Source organism: Suricata suricatta, chromosome 6 (assembly GCF_006229205.1).
Source record: "Suricata suricatta isolate VVHF042 chromosome 6, meerkat_22Aug2017_6uvM2_HiC, whole genome shotgun sequence".
In the NCBI taxonomy this organism is placed as follows: domain Eukaryota; kingdom Metazoa; phylum Chordata; class Mammalia; order Carnivora; family Herpestidae; genus Suricata; species Suricata suricatta.
This window is the reverse complement of record NC_043705.1, coordinates 124,228,446-124,245,645: the sequence shown is the minus strand read 5'-3', so window position 1 is coordinate 124,245,645 and position 17,200 is coordinate 124,228,446. Positions and strand designations below refer to the sequence as shown.

Genomic DNA, 17,200 nt, shown 5'->3' with positions numbered 1-17,200 from the left:
CCCCAAATCACCCCAAAACAAACACCAGAGACTGCTAGGGAGACCGAGTCACGCCTGCAAAAGCAAAGGGCCTTTATTACAAGCTTAAGCTCGGCTCACAGTCTCCTGCCCACCCGCTGGCCACTGGAGAGAGCCCCGAACAAAGGCAGGGCAGGGCCTTTTATGCCTTTGGGAGGGGGAGTTACAGGAAATGATGACAGGTGTACAGTGATCCAATCCCTGCCCCCCATCAACACCGGCAGTTGTGGGAGACAGTCACACCATCCGGAGCACTGACCAATCAGAGTGGGCCCAGTTCAAGATGGCAGTGGTGACTGGTGAAAAGCAAGGGCCTGAGCAACACATGGTGCTCATGTGAGAATGCGTGCACGCGCACACACACTCACACACACACACACACACACCCCAGCTTCACTACCAAAAACACCGCAAATAAAATGGGGTAAGGAGGTTCCAGTTCAACATGGTGGTAGTGAGGGAAGAAAAGCAAAAATCAAGGACCTCAACAACACACGGCGCACCTGTGAGAACACCCACACACACACCCACACACACCCACCAGCTCCACTACCTAAAACACCGCAAATAAAACAGGGTATGGAGGTTCCAGTTCAACATGGCGGCCTACGAGGGTACTCGGCCCGCCCCTTCCCACGAGCACACCCAATCTACAGCCGCGTTCAGAACGGCTTCCTGCGGAAGACCCCCAAACCCCGGCCGCGTGACTCCTAAGGGAGCAGGCGCCCCCGAGCGGGCTTGGGAGCCCCGGAACCCCCTCCCATGACGGGCATCCCCAGCGCAGGCACGGCGGCCTGTCAGGAGGGAACCCCAAACCAGGCGCCTCTCCCTGAGGAACCAGAGGTGTGAACCCCGCGGGGCGCCGAAGACCTGCATCTGAAAAAGGAGCCCCAGGCCCTCCAGGGCAGAGCTCCAGACCCGAAGCTGAAGCGACGTGAGAGGACAGCCCCCACTCCTTGAAGGACTCCCGCGCCCGGACTCACCAGCCCCAGGGTGCAGCGGGGAGGCAGCGTCGGAGGGGCCCGGGGTCTGCGACGGGGCGGGGGAGGCTCCTCTGCACGTCCCGCAGCTGCGGCCGGAGGACCAGCATCGGCGCCGAAGGACATGTGGAGGCTGAGGAATCCTCCACAGACGACTGGCGGCCGCTGTCTCGGAGCTGCCTCTTCGCGCTCCCGGGTGGGCGCCACCTTCGCGCCCTCCTCCTGCCCGGCTCCAGAGGCCCCAACGTGCCCGCGTAGGGAGCTTGTACGCACAGCCGGCTCTGGTGGCGGGAGGGGTTGCGTTCCTGGGTCCCACACTGGGGAGAGAGCGTTTTCAGCAGGCCGGCCCGCTAGGCGCTGCACAGACCTCAGCGAGAAGCGCACCTCCACTTTGGGGGTGAAAAAGGCCCACGTGCTTGGCCCGGAGGCAGGCTGCGGTCTGGCACACATCCGGGCCCCTAGGACGCGGCCAGGGAGCAACGGCAGGGCCGCCATCTTTGCGCACGCTCTCCGCTCTGCGTGGGCCCCACGTGCGCTCCTGCCCTGCAGGGTTTGCACCTGGCCCGGCCGGGGGGCCTGAACGCTTGGGCTCTTAGGGCTGTGTGTACTTGCATGAGCGTTTTTCAGGCAGAGTTAGTGTTACTGGTATAAGAAGATTGTATAACTACAAAAATTTGCAGAGTTGCTTTGTCATCATGATAAAGTTAAATCTGTTCAGAACAAAATTATTAGACTTTCAGAAAAAAATAATTTCATATTTTAATTCATATACATAATTTTTGCCAAGCCTGTGTGATCAGTGTAGGACGTTCCAGCATCAAAAACTATGTTATATTAAAATATGGGAAGTGAATTCAAGAAGAGGAATGGTATAAAATTTCCAACTATTAACGATCTTATTCACATATTTTTTTAGAACTTAGAATAATTTATTTTTTTAACAGTTTATTGTCAAATTGGTTTCCATACAACACCCAGTGCTCTTCCCCATAAGTGCCCTCCTCCATGCCCATCATCTCTTTTCCCCCCTCCCCCTTCCCCTTCAACTATCAGTTCATTTTCAGCATTCAATAGTCTCTCAAGTTTTGCATCCTTCTCTCTCCCCAACTTTCTTTCCCTCTTCCCCTCCCCCTGGTCCTCCATTAGGTTTCTCTTGTTCTCCTGTTAGACAGATGAGTGCAAACATATGGTTTCTGTCCTCCTCTGCTTGACTTATTTCGCTTAACATGACACCCTCGAGGTCCATCCACTCTTCTACAAATGGCCAGATTTCATTCTTTCTCATTGCCATGTAGTACTCCATTGTGTATATATACCACATCTTCTTGATCCATTCGTCAGGTGATGGACATTTAGGGCTTTCCATGTTTTGGCTATTGTTGACAGTGCCGCTATGAACATAGGGCTACATGTGCTCCTATGCATCAGCACTTCTAGTCACATATTTTTTAAATTAGACTATAGAATTGTTATTGTATTAAGAATCTGTTGAAAAATTTTAAATGATTTGGCCATTTGTTTTAATGTTAATATTTACAATTAGCCAGAAATTACATTATTTTTAACAAATTAAACTTAGAGCAAAATATTCTACTTATCAATGAAAAAAATACATAAATTTTTCAGCATTATTTTCATTGACATGCAACCAAAAAGTCTGAGGCACCCTGTGGTAGACCGTGGAAGACTAATGTGTACTTACTCCATCACTCATTGTACCAGCTTATCTGAAGTGCTTTCGTTCGGAGTCTCCGCTACATCCCTAAATTCATCAGTTGGGACACATCCATAGCCAACTTTGGATTTCCCAGAAATATAGTCCAGGTAACTGCACCAAGCCAGGCTAATTCCTTTGCAGTCATTCACCTAACAGGAGTGCAGAAAACATCAGATCACAGGTCCCTCCTGGCAGGCTTCCAATTTTACTGTCTCCTGAAAATTGTTTGATCAAAAATAAGAACAGACTGAAGAAAGACACAAAGAGAGCCAGATGAGTCGAATTCTCTATTCCTTTAACTATAATGATATGGTTTCACTAATAGTACATTCAAATTCCATTACTAAAATTTTAGTTTTCCACTTATACATTCAAATTTAAGTGATTTTACATTTTTTTTTCTAAAAGTGAGAGGCTTCATGCAGGCTATTAGTGTTGAGGCCTGTATCAGACTGAGATCTTGGCTTCACCTGTCTCTCATTCCAGCCTTGACAGCCAGTTTTCACAGGTTCTGACCCACTTCTTGCAGGTGCAACCTGACAGTGCTTTGTGTCAGTCCTGTGCCGCGCACACCTTCCCTCCTGCCCTGGGGCTTCTATGTTGATGACACAGAGACACCACGTGAAAACCATGCACCAACCCAGAAGTGCTGGCAGTTTGTCTGATGAGGCGAAACTTTAACAAATGGGAGGTGGGAACCTATGGATAAGTATTTCTCCCCTTCTTCCCCAGGAGAGATGGTCCTGAGATAGATTTCAGAGGGTTTCTAGGATGATTTCATAAAGGTGTAGCCGGCTTGGTTACACTTTCTTATACTGACTCCCCTTTCTTGCTTTGCTGCCCCAAAATTTCTGCTCTCTGGAAAACACTTCCCAATAACATATTTGCATAAGAAAAATAAACGAGGAAGATGAGTTACAGTTCTAAAAACCAATGCTACCAGTTGATCGAAGCTGTTTTTCTAGCCCAACCATGTACCCCTGAACACCTCCCTTTGCTATTCCCAGCTTGTATTCTTTCGATATTCATTCGTATCCACTCATTCATGTATTCATTCTTGTTTTCAGCAAGTATTGATTGCTTGCTTACTGTATGCTAATTACAGCAGATACAATGATGAACATAATTCATGTTTCCTTTATTGAGAACTTTATGTCTCCAGGAAAATTCACAAACAGGACTGGTAGGGGGCATTTTGAATGCATCTTCTTTAAATCTTAAAAACACAGATGCAAGCTACTTCACTGGCTGGACAATGGATGGTAGGAAACGTCATTAGACCACAAACACTGAAAGCAAAGCACAAAACGATTGCAGTATACCATTAGGAAATCTCCAAAGCAGTACATGTCTCAGACACTAGGAGATGGGACAGTACACATTTTACTGCAAGAATGAGAGTAAAATTTGAAACCGCCTCTTCAGGCCACACACAAGAGAACAGCTGTTGGTGCCCCCACCCTGTATGGAGCTTAGGCAGAAAACAAAGGGTCTGCTTAGCCCTCCAGTGAAGGGCTCTGGAGAGTGAGTGGTGGGTTGGGGGGTGAAGGGAAAGAGCAGGCTGTGAAGTGAAGGAAGCCCAGCCTGAGCAGTAAGCTGCTGCTTAAACAGGCTTATGCAGAATGTGACTGTACGTCTTTTTAACAGCCTCTAAAAGTCTCTTTTTAAAGCCTTTTCGGAAGTAGTTTCCTCTTTTCCTGTTGTACTGTCAGTTGGCAGATGCCTCTGGGAAAGGGGAATCTGCTTTCCAAAAGGCTCTTAAAGAATGTTGGTTAAAAATTACTCTTGAAGCTATCTGCTGGAAGCACCTTGCCCTCTTCCTCTTCCCTGCCCCAGCACCTTTCATTTTCCCCAGCCCTAACCGAGGTGCCAATCACTCCCTCAGAAACCTCCCTCGTTCTCTGACACTTGTGCTGACATGACATCCCGCCCCGGCAGACAACTGCCAATTCTTCTTGGAAAATGATTGCTAAACATTTCTGGGCTCTGGAAGAGCACGAGGGAGTAGGCCCATCTTCAGAGGGCCATGGCTCACCAGAGGGTGTCTTGAGGACCAGAAAGGTGCACAGAAAGAATCTGTTCTTTAACAACAACAACAACAACAAAAAACTGGACAAGTGCATGGAAAAAAGCCAAATGCACTGGGCAGTGCTGATGATTTGAAAAAGAGGTCATGGGGGCATGTCGAACAACTAAACCATCCTTGTTTTTAACGTTTTTAGTATAAATTCCACAGGCCATTTTCATACATCCTAAGGGGAACAAAATATCATCCATATATTTTTTAAAGGCATTAATTAAGTTTAGCTCTGACACCCAAGAGTAATGGTCCCTGACCTGAGCCCTGACCTCCAACTAGGGAATTTCGGATGAGGCTAATGGTTTTGCACAATCAGATCCGTGTCACGTATTGAATATGGGTCAAAGGATGACTACTCCCTGCAGAAAACAAAAATAACCTTTCGAAGACACCATTTCATATTAGCATAGGCTCATATGCTCAGGATCAGAAAGGAATTGTGTTGTATCTAAAAGAAATCACACTGGAAGAAAATCACATTTGAAGCTAAAGCATTTGACAATGGAACTACATTTTTGTAAGCCTTTATTTACTGATTGCAGATAAATCTTGACCTGAAATTAATGAAAGATGTGAGCATGTCCTAGTAAAGTATTGGGAACTCATATGAACTGCCAACCTTAAATGATTTTATACTATGACTTTCCTCTTGCTAGTCTCAAAATGTCTAGCTTCAAAAAGCTTGAAATTTTGATGTAAAAAGCATTACAGTTCATATTAACTAATTTATGAAATCTAATAGAAATGAATCAAGTCGCACATATGAATTATTAGCTTTAATTGTTTTTTATCTAGCTGCTACAATTGAAATTATAGTCCCACTGCTGAGGAGATATCTTGCCCAATTTGGGATAAATTGGCTAAAAGGAGAACTGTAAACTCCTTTCTACTATAATTCTCTCTTAATACTCTTGAATGATGTATATCATTAACTTTAATATCTTTTAACTATAATTACAAGAAAAATTCTTTAGTAAGCACCAATTAGTGATGCTTACTTTATATAATACTTTACTTTTTTACTGAAAATAATGAATTTTTAAATCCTGTGAATATAATATCAGAACTAGATACTACAGTTATTGAATTATAATTAACTGCTATAGGTGTGAACATTATTCAACCTTTGCTTCAATATAGTTCCTACATGGGATCCCTGAAATCATGTAAAACATTTTCTGTTAGTAAAAACATGCCTTTAGGAAGGTGGCAAAATGATAGGTTTGGGGGAACCATCAATATTTAGGTAATAGAAAATATAAACCTAAATAGCTTGGGGCCAATTCAGTTCTACCAGGTAAAATAATGCCGGTTGGAGCAAATCAATGCTTTGAAGACATAGTCTAATATAACTAATAAAGTTAGGTAAATTGAGAATTCTATCTATGGTATGCAGAAGATGTGTTACTCATCCCAAAACAGTGATTTCAGTGTTTCATGTCTAAACTAAAGAGTGTTGCCATATTCAGGGTGGTGACCAAGTCAGCATCTTATCTGGATTCTCACCAGCCATGTGACCTTGACTAAATCAATCACTATCATTTTCCATCCATATCATACCTCTTTATATTATTGTAAGGATTAAATGAGATGTATTATAAAGCCATCACACAATTCCTGGCTCACAGTAGGTACTCAATAATCTTGGCCATTTTGATTAGTATTCTTATTTGATTATTTTTATTATTATTGAATAGTAGTCTATGCAAGTAAGAAAATGTGATTTCTGCATCCTCCAAGTCATACACAAACACACACACACACACACACACACACACACACACACACACACAGAAACCAGTCAGCTCCCGTCATAAAATCAGACCGTGGTCATCTAATTTGATAGTGGAGGGAAAAGCTCCACATAAGAACAAAGAGACAGATGACCTAAAACCAGTTTTTCCTGGTAATGACTACACTGTAAAACAGCATTGTAAAACAGGAGCTGGGCTTTTGTTTTTTTCAAAGCTCTGCCTTTCTACACCAGAGGTGTAGGGATTTTACATAGTTGCAAATTCTACCAGATAGTCTACTATTTTATTTAAATCACTTATTTATGCAAACATTCAGTACATTTTTAGAAGTTACACTATGTCATATTTTTTTAACTTAAGGTGTTTTTTTTTTAACAAATGAGAGAGTTTCTGGGGTCAAGACAAGTTTCTAGTGCCTGGGTGGCTCAGTTGGTTGAGCCTCTGACTCTGGCTGCTGTCATTGATCTCATGGTTCATGAGTTCCAGCCCCGTGTCAGGCTCTGTACAGAGCTTGCTTGGGATTCCCTCTCCCTCTCTATTAAAGAAAAAAAAAGGCAGTTTCTAGTGCCTTATTTTGTGGAGTCAGTTACACAAAACACAGTATATCTCTTGGGAAAAAAGTGTGTTGTTACTCTAATACAGGGTCGACAATGTGCAGGTCAGTTCAAATCCAGCCACTGCCAGTTTCTGTATGGCCTGCAAGCTAAGAATGTTTTTCAAATTTTAAATGGTTTAAAACGAATCTATAGAATAGTGTTTCATTACAAATATATAAAATTCAAATTACAGTGCCCTTAAGTAAAATTTTATTGGAACAATATCCAAAATAATTTGCATATTATCTATGGCCGCTTTCATACTACGATAGTAAGAGTTGAGTGGTTACAGTGGAGAACATGCATGGCTTGCAAGGTCTAAACTCTTCACTATCTGGCCCTTTAGAGAAAAAGTCTGCCAACTCTTATGCTAACATAGCAAGCCCTGCTACCAAAAAAAAATTGTTCGAGCAACATCCAACAGAAGAATAGGTTTTAGAACAAAAATTCACTTGGAGATCCATTGTCCGCGAGAATTCAATAACAAATGGCAGTTTGATTATTGGGCTACCCCACAAATGCTAATTAACTTATAATTTATTTTTACTGTAGTACTAAAATACTGAGTTATGAAATTTGGAAATAGGTGAGTTGAGTGGCAGAGAAGAGGATCTTACCGTGACTGAAAGGCTGTAGCTAGTCTGGGTGCTGTCACCCTCTTTGAGCAGAAGCACCTTATATTAGGTATTTTTATATTCCTCACAGTATTTAGCAAAGAGCATTTTTAAGTGTTTATGTTTATTTTGAGAAAGAGAGAGGGTGCACGTGGGTGGAAGAGGCAGAGAGAGAGAGGGAGAGAGAGTGAATCCCAAGCAGGCTCCATGCCTTTCAGGGCAGAGCCCAACCCTGGGCTCCATCTCACTAACCATGAGATCATGACCTGAGCCAAAATCAAGAGTCAGACACTCAACTGACTGAGCCACACAGGCACCTAGCCAAGAACACATACAAGTGCACGCTATATACTTGGTAAATGGGATGAGATCCATTAATTCTATGTTAATGTAGGTAATTAGGCAGTATGGCCTCAATATTCCCATAGAGTCCCTTTTTGCCTCATTCTTAGGCACAATTTTCATAAATTTGGATCTTTTTAAAAAAAAACATAGTCATTTTAACTTTGAAACCTAGACCAACTTTTCATTGTTTTTATTTCAAACCACAGTGAGAAATACATTTTATATTGCAACCTAATGCACATACTCATACATATATTTATAATTTAAAGAAGGATTCCATCAGAAAAAGAGAAACTTTCTTTCTGCTTGCAAAGCTGTCTGTTCTATTATATTCTACTCCACTTAATTATTTTTAAAGTCTCATCAGACTTACTAAAATTGGTTTCATGACTGACTAATGGGTCAGAATCCACAGTTTGAAAAGCTGAGTCTACAGTATTTCAAAATAAATAGCTGAATACTCACAAATAGATTGAATGAATCAGTTCTTTCAGGACTGTTAATTGAGCACCTTAATGAGGGCCTGGCCCAGACACATGCCACACACTGGGAATGTTATGATCAACTAGACCTTCCTCACCTCAAAGGGCTGGATGTTTTGGTTAGGAAAGTAGCCCGGTGAAGAGTAAATGATTTGAAGGCTGAACACTGCTCAGCTCAGACAGCATATATTCAGATTACAGTATCAAGTTCCCAGCAGCATGTAAAGAAATCCATATCCCAGGCCCAGCTTTGCTTCTATTTAGCTAATATTTCAATTAACTGGATTTAGGACATGGTTTCCTGTTCTGCTATTTAGGTAGATCTAATCACTCCCAAAAAATTTAAACCAGCTTTTGAGAGCAGAAAAACTTTAAGATACATTTAGTTTAAATATAGGCATAATTTGAGTGTAAGTATAGATGCTACTGGAATAGGCACTTGGAAGTGTGCATCAGTAGAGAAGGCATTTGTTTTTCCCATGGCCCTTAAAGCTTTTGAGTTCATTTTCATAACCAAATTACTAAAAATAATAATATTATTATAATACACTTGAAATTGCAGAGCATTTATAATTGTGGAAATAGCAACTTGAAATATACCTGCAAAATCTTGTGTAACTATTACTATTTTAAGTTTAATTGTAATAGATTATCCAATGATGCAATTAGGCGTTTTATAAGCAGGGAAATTCACAAAAACAACAAAAAAGGTACACAATACCCAATTGTTGCATTTGAAATTACAGCTAAAATAAAACTATGTCTGGAAGAGGTTTATCTCACATGTCTTAAAGATTTATAGTTAATTAAAGAAAAACATGGGTAGGCAATTCCAAATGCACTGCAGTTTCATTCATTTAACAACCTATTTTACTGATATAAATTGTAGATATGAGAAGACACAGGAGTGTTTTTTGTCTGTTTGTTTTAAAGACATTACACCCACTACCATTTATTTGCTAGAAAATCCCTAAGTATGTGCTTGCCACTCTTCCTCATCTTACTCAAGTCCCAGGAGCGACCATAGGGCCCTTTGGATTAGCCTCACATTCAGTCTATCAGACTTCAGTCATATCTGCGTTCCCAGATATGCCCAGGATCCTTCTCCTTTCCCTGATCTCCCCTATCAGAACCCAAATCCAAACCACCATTTCCTTTTGCCCAAACTACCACTGAAACCACCAAACTTCTGTGAAATCAGGCTCTCCGTACAGAGTCATCCATCAAATTTAAACCAGAACATGTTACTTATGCCGCTTCAAAAGCCCCAGTGGTTCTCACTGCACTTACCTGCCCTAATTTTCTACCACCCCTTTTCTTGCACTGTCCTTCAGTCATATTGAACTTCTTTTTGTTTCCCAAATGTGATGGTTAATTTTATGTGTCAACTTCTCTGGGCCACAGTGCCCAGATAGTTAGCCAAATATTACTCTGGATGTTCTATGAAAGTGATATTCAGACAAGCTTAACTTGTAAATTGGTGGACTTTGAGTAAAGCAGATCACCCTCCACCAGGTGAGTGGACCTCATCCAATCAACCAAAGGCCTTAAGGAAGCAAAAATTAATATACACCTGTTCCCAGAAAAAGATATTCTGCCAGAAGATGGCCTTTGGATGTGAACTGCAACTCTTTCCGGAGTCTCCAGCCTGCCAGTCATACACCATCTGATTTTGGATTCACTAGGCACCCACAGTTACATGAACAAATTCCTTAAAATCAATCTAAAAATGATTGATAGAGAGAGAGAGAGAGATGATAGATAGATAGATTAGATAGATACATAGATAGATACATAGATGATAGATATCCTATTGGCTCTTTTATTCTGGAGAACCCTAACTAATACACCAAACACCTTTTCCCACAATACCACCTCAACACCTATGATACTCAGACACCTTTTCTCACTAGAACACCTTTGTTCTTGCTATTCTGTCTCTGGAACTCCCTTCCCAGGCTTAACACATAACTGTCACCTTCATATCATTCATATCTCGGCTTAAAGTAGCTCTCCAAGGTACTCCATTTTATCACCTCATTTCATTTCCTTGATGGAACTCAACTTGAAATAATCCTAACTCATTTGTTTGTTTGTGTATTGTCTATTTCCCCCTGACTGATTCTAAGTTCCATACCTGTTATATCTGGTTCCCTGTTGGGTCCCCAGCATCTAGAACAATGCCTGGGACACAGTGAGCATGCAGTACTTATTGAGTAAATGAGTGAACAAATTAATAAAGAAAGCATTTTTGTTAGAGTTCAAATTGCTCTCTAGGCATTGTACATCAAGCATCGGGATCTTTTAGTTCAGGAGGTCATTCTGCATCTAGAGTCCACATAACGAAGTAGAAAGCTACTTAAATATGTCATGAAAAAGTTCTAGTTCCTCTGTTAATGTCCACACATAATTACAGTACTTAGTCTTAAGTGGGAAAACTCAAATGTATGCCAAAATTGTCCTAAATTTATCTCTCTTTTTTGGCATAGTTTAGTCTAATAAATTTGATTAAATCAAGGCACCAACATTATTCTTACTTTGTAAACTTCCACAATTAAAAGCAGTTCTTTATATTTCCTGTGGCAAACCCTATCGAAGAGCAAAAAGGTCTTGTCAGAGTGTGCGCCTAGTACCAAAGGTTGAAACTACTACCTAGCTTCTGTTTTTAATTAGTGGAATAGTATTGCCCATATTGCCAAAATCAAAGCAAACACTAATTTTTTTTTCTTAACATGAGAACTCAGGAAGCAGAGCCAACTCCAACAGATATGCTAAATCATTTTTAAAGTGTTTAGAATATTTTAACTTTATAAACATACTCCACTACACTCCTTGGATCTCATATTTTGTACAGTTAATGCAGTTGACTAATGTGAGGATGGCCAAATTCTCTATTCATTCATCTATTCATTCATTTCATTAGAAAGCAGTACTAAGCACCAGATACAGAGCGAGGTTACAGATATACATTGGTGAATAAAACAGACATGGTCCTTGACCTTAAGAAACTTACACTGTAATAGAGGAAGGAAGAAAGTGTAAGCAAATAAATAATTCAATAAATACACATGTTATTTAAGAACTGTAATATGTGCTATGAAGGAGACAGACTTGGGTGGGAAGATAGAGCATACCTAGGGAACATACACTCTGATGGAATAGTCATGAAAGTCCTCTTTGAAAGTCCCTTTGATATTTCATTACCCAGCCTGAAGGATGAAGAGAAGGACCCCAAGAGAAAATAGGGTGGGCAGATGAAGATGGAGAGAGGATAGCAGGAAGAGAGGGTAGTATGCATAAGGACTCAGGGGAGGAACATATTTGATCCAGTTTAAGAACTGAAGAGATCTTTTTCCATGGGACATCATCCTTATAATCTTCAAGATTTTTTTTCTTTCCCTTAATCTTTGGCTAAGATCTTATGCTGCTTTGCCTATCTCACCCTACACCCTATCCTGGACAGAAGGTGTGCATGGTTTGTGCGGGGGACATCTAAATGAAAACCACATAGTTTATCATGTAAATTCAATCTCTTCAACAAAATTCAATTTACTAGATGTCTTGGTTGTTCATTATGCAAGCACAGCCTCGCTGTGCTTTGACGGAGCCCTTTGTCATTGGCAACAATTCAGTTTGTCTCCAGCCACTCTTCACTCACCAGTCAAGCCCTCCAGGTCACTGCCAGAACTCTTTAGAAAGTAAACACTTCCAATTGGATGGATTGAATCAATAGTTCTCTTCCTTACATACCAATAGTGTTGATTGTGAAAAACAAAGTCAGAAACCTATTATTGTTCTTGCACTCAGCTCATACGTTTCAGTGTGTCTGAAATCAACTTTAATTCTATTCTGAATTAACGTATAACATCTCCAAGTCATAGAATCTTAGAATTAAGTGAGAATATCCTCCAGTTTTTTAAAGATTTTTTAATGTTTATTTGAGAGAGAGAGAGAGAGAGAGAGAGAGAGAGAGAGAGAGAGAGAGAGAGGAAAACAGAGCATGAGCAGGGGAGGGGCAGGGAGAGAGAGAGACAGGATCCAAAGTAGGCTCCAGGCTCTGAGCTGTCAGCACAGAACCCAATGTGTTGCTCAAACTCACGAGCCATGAGATCATGACCTGAGCCAAAGTCAGACACTTAACTAACTGAGCTACCCAGGTGTCCCAGTCCTCCAGTATTTAAGAAAATTCATTTCATTGATTAATACTGTACTTTTTGGATATAATTTGAATGTACTTTATTGACTTTTATCAAACATTTTATTACACACTTGAAAGAAAGCTGTCATCAAAGACTGATGACTCATGGGAAGAATTGGAAGAAATCAGAAAACTCAATCTAGCATAGTAAAAAGTTGATGACTGTGTGCCATCTTGCACTCAACTTCTTTTAGTCCTCATTTGTTCATCTGTAAAACAGAATGAATGTGGTGTCTCTTATGAAAAGTATGAGTTAACAGATTCAGGCATATTAGTCAACATGAATATTATTTGAGGTGTTTGGGGGAGGGTTGTTAAGGAAAAGCAGTATGATGTAGTAGGAAAAGTTTGAGTTGTAGAGGATTATACGACAAACAGTTAAATTTCCAACTTGGCCATTACTAGTTTGAGTCTTTGAGAAAAATATTTCCTCAAGTTCCTTTAACTTCATTTTCTTTCTGTGTAAAAATAGGGACCAAAAAACTGCTAGATCTGTTGTGTGGATTATATGAGAACCATATGCAAAACGTTCAGCAATGCATGCTCTCAAAACGTAAGCCCTCAGTATATGTTACTGTGCCTTTCTTTTACCTACTAACCTTTTCAGTAAAACTTTGAAATACCTTTCTCATTGCATTTTTAGGAATAGAAAAGACCTCCCAAGTCAGATTTCCTATAAAACGCCTTACAAAATAAATAATTGTTAAATGACCCAAATTACTTTTTTGGGGGGGTAGAAATATCCACCACAACCTTTTTTGGATAGAATATCCAAAACATTTGGAGATGTTTTAATACTTGAAATACACAGCTTCTAATATATGATATACATTGATATTCATACATAACAATGATATACATTGACCAAACTCTGATACCAAGTTGAATATTCTATAAAACCATTTTCTTACTCTGAGAATGCAATCTTGCCATCTTGTAAAAGTGATTTGATATGGATATAAAAGTTAGCCCTGTACATAAATAAGACAGAACAAATTAGATATAAGTATGTTAAGTCCCTTGTTTTCTATTTGTCTTACATAACTTTATTCATTTTTATTTTGCGTGGGATAATACTACAGAAAGTTTTTTAATTAAACTTTTTTTTCCAAAAGAGTACATTAAGTTTAACATGTGAGTTTAACAGGAAAGTGTTTTCTTCTGAGGACTCAGACATCAGTACAATAAGACTCATCTCTAGGGTACCAAGTTCAATGCTAAGGCAGTACACTTTATCTCACTTAATCCTCTCAATATTTATAAGACATAAATATTTAAATTCATTGTATAGATGAGAAAATTGAGATGCAAAGAAGTTAAGAAACTCACTCAAGGTGGAACAATTAGTTAGTGACCATGTTATGACCTAACCCAAAGTCTACTTAATTCCACATAGCCTCTGTTCATTAATTGCATACGGCAAAAATAAAATTAAGTCACTCTAAATTGACATCATCTTCTGTTTTTAACATTTTGTGCATTATCTTAAGGCCATGATCATTACATATTTGAGATAGTATATTGTCTTGCAAAGGCCTGATTTTTTGAGACACCATCAACTTTGTTCTTCTGCAACACCTTCAACTCACTCTCATGAACACACACACACACACACACACACACACACACACACACAATTTCTTCTTACCAATCTCTTCACTCCTTCAGTCTATACAGTGTCTTTCAGTACCTGAAAAATATATTTCGCATTTTCTCTCCCAGTTGACTTTTCTGCAAGCTCATTGATACTATCTTTATCTTTTGAGTAGTGGAGATTTGTTTAGAAGCCCTTTTGAAAATGAACCAGATTTTTAAGGACATAGTTTCATAGTAGGGGATAAAAACTGCTCTTAAGGCTTCCTTGATGTATTTTTATTTCCCTTTCTTTAACTGCTTTGCTCACATTGCTCTGACTTAGTATTTATTTCTCCTTAAAGAATTTGTTGTCACAAAATTAATTACTTTGCTACTAATAAAATTAGGATTTCAGAAAAACGGAAGCTTTGTAACATTATCCCTCCTTCTGGGAAACATACTTGTGCTCTCTAATGTGGAACTTAGGAGTTTTATAAATCCAGTACTTTGTTTAAATAGTTTAATGAGATTCTTATTTTATTCTTTTTTGTAATTATTTGTAGAATGTGCAGTTCTCGGTGATTTAATCCTTAAAAACTAATTAGTGTGCTATGGAATGATTTGTCTTTTGTTAATTTCCATTAACATTACATTTTGGTTTTGGTGGTGTATGTTGCATTGGGTTCCCTGTGGGCACCACTGGATGAAATGCATATTTAACTGTGTCCAATATAATGATTACTAATGAGTAAACCAGTCAAAAGAAAAAAGGAGAGATATTCTGATGAGCCTTTCATTTAGAAGGCTCAAATTTGGAATCCTATAAAGGAGTTAAAAATACTTTTTCTGAAATGATTATGTTTTAAAGTTATAGTCTATTGTTCAAGAAATACTTCAGTCCTCAGATTAGAGGGATCTACATGGAATAGTAGTGGCAGTAGTAGTAATGAATAATAATGAAATAACAAATACCAACACTTATTCACTGCTTCTGTGGGCTGGACATCACCACATTATCTCATGTAATCTTCTTGATGACCTGTTAGACATGTATGATTATTATCTTCATTTCACAAATAAGATAATAACTTATTTACTGAACTTTGAGAGGTTCAGTAAATTATCTAAATTCACATAGATAACTAGAGGTTGAGTGAAAGTTTCCAGACTTTTAACCAGTTTCACTGATTTTTTAAAATTTTATTTAAATCCAAGTTAGTTAGCATATAGTGTAATAATGGTTTCAGGAGTAAAATTTAGTGATTCATCACTTACATATAACACCCAGTGGTCATTCACTCATACTTTTAATCTTTATGACTATGAAAAGTAATCTCATGATATTTACACTTGAGTGTAGTCCTCTATATTGTATAGCTCTTAATTTTTTTAAATAGTTTATTGTCAAATTAGTTTCCAGACAACACCCAGTGCTCTTCCCCACAAGTGCCCTCCTCCATCACCACCACCTCTTTTCCCCCCTCCCCCTTCAACCCTCAGCTCCTTTTCAGAATTCAATAGTCTCTCAAGTTTTGTGTCCCTCTCTCTCCCCAACTCTCTTTCCCTCTTCCCCTCCCCCTGGTCCTCCATTAGGTTTCTCCTGTTCTCCTGTTAGATCTATGAGTGCAAATATATGGTATCTGTCCTTCTCTGCCTGACTTATTTCGCTTAGCATGACACCCTCAAGGTCCATCCACTTTCCTACAAATGGCCACATTTCATTCTTTCTCATTGCTATGTAATACTCCATTGTATATATATACCACATCTTCTTGATCCATTCATCAGGTGATGGACATTTAGGCTCCTTCCATGTTTTGGCTATTGTTGACAGTGCTGTATAGCTCTTAATTTTAAGGCAGTGGTTCTCAATTAGAGTGGAGATGGTAGGTTTTGCCCTCCAGGGAACGTTGGACAGTGTCTAGAGGCATCTGGGCTGTGACAACTGGGAGGTTCTGCTGGCATCTGATGAATAGAAGCCAGAGATACTGCTAAGCATCCTACCTTTCATGGGACAGCCCCCACAACAAAGAATTACCTGCCCCAAAAGCCAACAGTGCAGAGGTTGTGAGACTCTGTTTTAAGGAGTTGTCCGGTGAAGGGTTTTCTGGCAATCATGTCTTTATATGGCTTGATTTCTGTTCTTACTGCTCTGTTTTAATGTGTAAATGGCTCTGGACCTTGTATTTATAGGAGAGACTGAGAAGAATGCTCATATTATCCCTTAGAGTCATGGAGAATGGAAGTAATGTATCCTTTGAGTCTGATGAGACTATTATTGCTATCGACACATGAGAGCATATACTGTCCCAGTCACGTTACATATTCAGGTGCTCATGACAATCTTGCATGGTAGATATGATTTTCTCCATATTGTGCATAAGGAAGATTTACAGAGGTTAAATAACTTTCCAGGATTCACATGTCAGATACTGACTCTGTTCACCATATCCAAGATATATTGAGGAGAGAATGCTGACTTCTGAGTTGTGTCCTAATCCTTTATTTACTAAGATAGGATTTTCCATTAAATAAATTTAAATGCTTTTCAGCTTAGAGATAATTGAGTAGCCCACTGGATATGAGAGTTTGAGAAGAAGTATTCTCATTTCCCAAAAAAATAGTCTGCTATCTTAAAAAGAGCATCTAAAAATAGAGTACTGAGGCACCTAGGTGGCTCAGCCAGTTAAGCATAGGACGCTTGATTTTGGTTCAGGTCATGATCTCATACATGGATTTTGAGCCCCACAGCTGGCTCCACCCTTATAGTGTGAAGCCCACTTGGAATTCTGTCTGTCCTCTTTCTCTCTGCCCTTCCCCCACTCATGCTTATGCGCTCTC

At 39.7% G+C, this 17,200-nt stretch overlaps 2 protein-coding genes across 2 annotated transcripts in view; one reads left to right on the top strand and one right to left on the bottom strand.

Moving 5' to 3' along the window:
- The window catches only part of LOC115293256 (translation initiation factor IF-2-like), a 99,188-nt gene extending 97,676 nt beyond the window's left edge, over positions 1 to 1,512 (bottom strand). The window contains exon 1 of the mRNA XM_029941055.1: positions 1,002 to 1,512. Within this exon, the coding sequence (XP_029796915.1) occupies positions 1,002 to 1,493 (492 nt within the window). The 5' untranslated portion in view covers positions 1,494 to 1,512. The remainder of the gene's footprint in view (positions 1 to 1,001) is intronic.
- The window catches only part of CDH6 (cadherin 6), a 118,434-nt gene that overhangs the window by 16,058 nt on the left and 85,176 nt on the right, over positions 1 to 17,200 (top strand). The window lies entirely within an intron of this gene.